The sequence below is a fragment of the Opisthorchis viverrini genome (genome assembly GCF_000715545.1).
Source record: "Opisthorchis viverrini unplaced genomic scaffold opera_v5_26, whole genome shotgun sequence".
In the NCBI taxonomy this organism is placed as follows: Eukaryota; Metazoa; Platyhelminthes; class Trematoda; order Opisthorchiida; family Opisthorchiidae; genus Opisthorchis; species Opisthorchis viverrini.
This window is the reverse complement of record NW_008751683.1, coordinates 682,031-688,640: the sequence shown is the minus strand read 5'-3', so window position 1 is coordinate 688,640 and position 6,610 is coordinate 682,031. Positions and strand designations below refer to the sequence as shown.

The window sequence follows — 6,610 nt, the reverse complement described above, 5'->3', positions numbered from 1 at the left end:
GTTCGCAGATGGCACGTTCTGAAGCAGGACTTTGCACTTTGAAGGTGCAAGGCGCATGCCAAATGATGGTATGATGGCGGTCAGTTTATTCAACAGGGCTTGTGCTTCGCTAAGGTCTTCAAAGATGAGGGCGATGTCATCTGCGTACTCCAGATCGACAAGGCTCTCGCCAGCAACAATTTGAACACCGGAGTTTTGAAACCCGTCCAGTGTTTGCCTCATTATTTCATCGATGACGAAGTTGAACAAGAATGGGGAGAGTGGGCATCCTTGTCTGACACCACTTTTTGTAGGAAAGCTTTTGGAGAGCTCACCATACACCCTCACCCGCCCAGAAGTATGTGAATATAGAGATCGGATTATGTTTACAAACTTCTGGGGCATACCCTGTTGAGCAAGTGTAGTTAACAGAACTGATCGATCAACGGAATCGAACGCACCCTTGAAGTCAAGGAATACCAGGATTGTGGGTCGTCTGTACATGTGGCGTTGCTCTAACACCTGACGGAGTGTGAAGATGTGGTCAACACAGCCTGACACAGCCTTTGACATCTAATATCAAAAATGTATTCAAACGTGGCCACTCCAGTCATTCTTCTGACTACCAATTTTGGAAATAGGATAAGGACACCAGAAACAACTCCTTAAAATCAGTTCATCACAGTTGTGAGGGTTTTGTGCAACCATCGCAGTTTCAAAAACTCCTAAGATTGGAGCACTCATGCACAGCATCCAGTCTAACTGAAGATAGACAGAGTTAACATGGTGAGATAGATAAATTCAACATAGAAGAGTGAGAGTTAATTAGACTGCTGGTCGACCGCTTGTGAATGAACGTTCAAGTGTTCGAGTTACCAGCTGGGAAGTCGCGGGTGCATGCGATGCACAATGCTGATGGTTTCCAATGAAGACAAAACAGGTGTACAGTGCTCCTTGATCCTCTGGCCTCACCTGCAGAACGAAATCTCTATTGAAACTCTTGAACCTCCTAAAACTACCAGTGAAGAAAAGATCAGAAAAACAAACTCTATACAACATTCCATTCTTCTTGGATTTATCACGAACCTCTACTGAAGTTTGAACTCCTGTCCTTCCGGACTAAATCTTGAACAGTACGTTTCAGCCACGGTGGCGTGATAAACTCGTGATTAGAGACTAGTACATGTTGCTACACACCAAAAATTTCCAAATTGGGACATGAAAGCAGATGAGTCAACAAAATATCGCGACGTTGCCACAGCTAGATAGTACTGTGTGCTTTGAAATTGCGTCAAGATTTACCATGAGAATTACCAGTTAAACGAGAGACACTTCATCCCGCCAATAAAGTCAGTCTACACTGAAAAGCTTAGAAAAACCACGAGCGGGTTGTTCACACTGCTAGTCAACCACTCGCGGACGAATGGTAGTGTTCAGCTACTGGCTAGAAATGCTCTCGTTCAAAAAGTCCTAGAAATTTGTGAGATGCGCACCACCGAGGATTCCCAATAAGGAGATGACAGCTTCAAGGAATCTTGACGTTTCCGAGGAGAATAAGTTCACCTGATCGAGATAGCTCAGTCGTTAAAGCGAAAACTTGCTAACAGGACGGTTCGAACCCTATTCGGTGTCTTGACTACTTCTGTCTAAGCTTGAGCAACCTGAGTGTCCTGGCCCTCGTGCTCCTTTCGGGTGACAGCGGTGCGCCTTAAGGGTGTTATAGCTTAACGATTATGATTACTTGATTTATAACTTCAAGTGCAGCATGAAGTCCCAACCGAAAGTCCGTAATCCCCCTACTAACCTAAAACCGAGTCCACTATATCAAGTTCACTTGCTCGCTCGTCGTCTGTTCTAATATAGAGGGACTACAACTTTGACCCACCATGCTCAGTGTTGCTGTCACCGATCACCAAGCACGAGTAGTTACAATCCACGATATTCACAATGCTCCAGTAAATCACTAAAGTCTGCATAATGTTGTGAACTAGACAGAAGTACCAAATGGAATAATGTCACCCAGGTACACTCGCAATAGGAGTCAGGTGCCAAATTAACCAACATAAATAATAGCTATACACTTATTGTAGGTTAGCCTGGTGTTAACAAGAGTCAAACGACTGTAGCTGAATCGCTCGTTTACAACAGTCAACAAAAGGGGCGCCTGATGTTTCAGTTGGAACGACATTCCGAATATCGGAGCATTCTACTCCATACGACACTATTCATAAGGTCGACGATAATTCCGGAGAGCCCACAACCGGTTTCGTTCTCCTTACTACAAATGAGACATCCAGCTGCGATTCAGGTGAGTCACGGGTTAACACCCAATTAATTTGCAAATGAGTATAGTTCGTCGTTTGAGTACAGTGTGATGTACCATTGGGAAATAAGGATGATAGTTTCGGAGACAGCCTACTTGACGAGCCCCAAAGAAGAAAGGGCGAAACCGGTATCAGGCTTCGGGGAGTTTCCAGCAACCTTAAAATTAGTGTTGGCTTCAGCGCCAGCGGATGAATACTTCCAACTGACCATAAACAGAATGCGAACCACTTAAAAACCTACCCAACTGACTTTGAAGTTCGGAGATGGCTACTTGAGTGACCTGTTTTGTCAACGAACCAAGGACTTTGAGGTCACCGCTATTTACTGGCTTTTCAATCCCCACACAGATGGTAGTAACCCAAAATTCACCATTTCCGAAGGTCTGAAATTTGGATTCAACTTTTGAGGTTGGCACATTTGTCCTTGGATTTGACAGTGGAACACATTGTGAATTTAGTTGGCAACGAGTCCTATCGTTCCGGATCTCCAGGGTAAGTTGATGGCGCAGATCACGCAGACGATCGATTGGGGACATGAACGGTCGAAGTAACTTCGGTTCCTCAGAAAACGGATCCACGCCCTCAATAGATAGTATATCAGCTGTTGAAGTGCGCACGCTTTCTGCCGGTTTGTCCTGAGCAAACAACAAATAAGGTGTACGTTGAATACTTATTTGGGTTGCTCAAAGGATATATTGGTTAACATACCTCCAGTTCCAGTCGAGTTAGGTGCAAATAAGCGACCGGGTAAGATTCGTCCTCTGAGTGGCAGACAACCCGCGGAGGTGATCGGATTTGAATACGTCGACGAAATAGGGGACAGTCGAGTGTGAACGACTCATACTCTCCGCCTTCACCACAAATATTCAACGACCAGGGGGGCTGAGAAAGATCACGTAGATTCAATACCACATCTGACAGATGCGCGCCGAGATGCCGTCTAGGCTCAAGGCCAAAAGAAGCTATCTAGAAGAAAAAACAGGGTGCGACTCATAAACGCACTTACATAGGGAGGAAGAAGCGAATAATGATAGACAAGTCACATGAAGGACATCGTTGTCTCAACCGGTGTACGGAAAATAACCCTGCACAGCGTAACAACAGCTAACAGAAGCATATGCTGCAACAACAGCGGCAGTACGTGGCCGCATAAGGTAAGTGATGGTCCAGATGAAAGCTCAGTTCAGCTCAATTTTTCAGCTCACAAACCTTGCACTGAGGTGCGATGGTTCCCAATGCTACAGCTTCGTTCGTTGAGAATAAGGAAAACAAGGAGACGGCCTAATCTGTGCAGTGACATCAACTGGATCTATTTGTTCAGTATGGCAATAAGTGAGAGCTTCGCAGTGAAATCGATAGCTTTGATTCAGGACAACTGCTGACTGCATGACACAGCCATATCGGCCAGAATCATTAACCATTAGTTTGTCTCATCCCGTGGTACCCATCCAGGGAGACAGCAGTCACCACCACAGTTCAGGTGACTGATAATGGCCTTGATGCTTTATTGCCAAGCCATGAATTAGCTGTGTCGTGAACTGATTTCGTCCTCCGGCAACCACTAGACAAAATCTCCTTATCAAAACCCGTAGATTTTATTCACCTCGATAGAACACACTACTCGTGAGGGTGCTGAAAACTCTATCCAGTCTTCTTGAAATTCATCAGGTAGACGCAACCCCAAAGTTTCGAACGGCTGGAAGACCAAGCTGTTCGTAAATGACGAAATTCACTCATTTGCAAATAACATTGATGCTGGCAAGAGACCTAAATGAGTCTTCCATTTACGGTATTAATCAAGTCGACGTATGGCAGAAAGATCACCTCATATTTCAGTTAAGCTGGGTTTACTATTAAAAAGCTCTCAAGTCTGACTTCGGTTTCGGGGGGTTCGGTCATATTTCACACTCAAAGCTTAATTTTCGAGTTCAAAATGCATTGAGTAGGGTGTGGTGTATAGAAACGCTCAAGTTCAGACGCAACAGCGCACCTTCGAACACATTTTTGCCGCCAGGTATACGTAGACTAAGGATCGCCACCACTGCGGCAATGTTTGTAACTAAAAATGTGTCACATTTACATTCCTATCCTGTGCACCGATGATTTACGCTTGTTTCATGAACCGGTCGATTCCCATTCATACGACCACCTTCCAAGGGACTCCTTACAAATGGCTTCACTGAAGTAAGAAAGAAGCTTGAATGAACAATACTCATGAGGTCGTGGAAAACTCTCGGACAGCCTGGTTTCACACTTCTTGCGCACTTCCCGGGTTTCCCTCAACCGTATGCTCTACGTGAACCTGAAATGTACGAAATTCGCAAAATACACTCAACTGCACACAAATTCGGTCTTCACGAGAGACTCAGCTGAATCTCACCTGAATCCCTCGTTTATAGTGTTCTTTAACTAAATGTGCTGCACAGGGGCTGCATTGTGTTTCAGTTGGCGTGATATTCGAGATACCGTAGTATTTTCTTGATGTAATATACAATTTGAGTTCAAGCAGAACATACGATTGACAGCGTTTGTGAACTAAAATGAGTCCCACCAATATTCCTATTTTCTGTAATAGAGGTACACCGATTCGAGTTCTTTTTACGTACTGGTCGATTCTCACTGATACGATCATCTCCACTGATACCACCCCCTATAAATGGTTTCATCAAAGTAAAAATGGCCTGTTTCAAAATGATCACACCTCCCCAAACGAAAACCACTTCACCGAACGGCATTCGCCACTCTTCTTGCAAAACGGAGCATGTGAATTAGTTTCAATTCAATCCATTCATTCATTCAATCCATTTACTTCATTGATTGATTTTCTACACCTATTGTTCATAATTCCAAATCTCAGAGAATCAGTTAGATGTATGTTTCGTAGGACTTCAGTTCCCGTAACCGTCAACTGCACAACTCTGGCCAAACGAGAGTAAAGACTACAGTACCAAGCCTAAGAGTTCAGCAGAAATTGTTTTTCGTGCATAATGGTCTGTTGTCCAACACTGGAATTCTTCATACTAATGAAGCAGTTCCCATCCCTTCATGAGAAAACAAACGGCATCAAGTCCCTACCTACACATGCATTATTGAAATTTCTAAGGTTGTGCCACTGGAAACTGCAAGCATACTATCACAAGTGTATCGGATTCAGCTAAATAAAGTTAAACGAACGGAAGTGACACGGTAAGGAGTAAAGAAGAGGGAAGATGTATATTAAGTAGTTGGACTACAACTGTTTTGGCAGTGACCAAAGTGAACGGCAAACTAGGTTTCCCAAAGTACGTTTGTAAACGGCCGACCGTTCAACTGTGACACCCTTTCGGTGCCTAGCTACCACACAACCCCAAAGAAGCGCCAGGGCTGAGATACTGCCGGGTTGCCCAAGCCTAAACAGGTGCGGTCGAGTTGCCCGGGTTAGGTTCAAACCATAACCATCTCGAGCTTAATATTTCGGACGTGTACCCATAAACGGCCTGAACCCCCCCCCCCCAGTTCATGCGAAAATCATAAGTGACCGATTGTCTGGTACGACTATGGTTATCTCCCAAATCGAAACTAGCTGTCACTTAACATCTGCAACGGTTTCGAAACTAGGGCGATCTCACTTTTGCATTACAAAGCTACTGGACTCGCTGTCATGAGAATTTTTGGAAAAAAGTACGTTACATTGTTGCACCATTCATCAGTCACAGCTTAAGTAGTCAGTTACTTCGTGGTGTAGTGTGCGCGATACTTTTAAAAGCGCGACTCGATAAACACCAATTGTTCTGCTATAAAGAAAAGTAGGTTAGTAAATTTCGCTGAGGCGGATGGAGAAGACGATAACAGATCCCATTAGAACCCAACGGAGCAACGGTTGCGATGGACACCGTTTTGCTGATGAGATGGTTTATATTTTTCGATCGAGGTGCCACAATTCCAGGTCAATTAACTAAGACGCGCAAGTTTGAGGTACTTTCTTCGCTAGACGAAGAAATCATCGAGTATATGTCAAACTGAACTGTTCGTCACGAAGAGACTGGACCTTACCGTGGTGTGACGGTTTGCGCACCTCAGCGATCCATTGAGCTATACTGGAGAGTGTCCCGCGACACTCACAGAGTCTCTCATACCAGGTTGGTCAATGGTTAGAGGTCTGACGAACACAGTCTCCTGGCCCTCCAGGTTGGGGGTTGGAACATGTGGCGACTTGTTCCGTAGAAATGGTAATGCATTTGCATTTCCCACCAAACACCGCTGCCTTGCGGTTAGGCTTTTGAGCCAAAGGCTTTGGTTGAAGACCCTAATCGTCCTCCTGTCTAGGT

General features: G+C 44.7%; 1 protein-coding gene across 1 annotated transcript in view; it reads right to left on the bottom strand.

Moving 5' to 3' along the window:
- T265_12963 (hypothetical protein) overlaps window positions 1-6,610 on the bottom strand; it is a gene marked incomplete at both ends in the record, with an annotated part of 20,923 nt that overhangs the window by 7,546 nt on the left and 6,767 nt on the right. Inside the window, one exon of the mRNA XM_009166512.1 lies at window positions 2,545-2,972. Coding sequence (XP_009164776.1) covers window positions 2,545-2,972 — 428 coding nt within the window. The remainder of the gene's footprint in view (window positions 1-2,544; window positions 2,973-6,610) is intronic.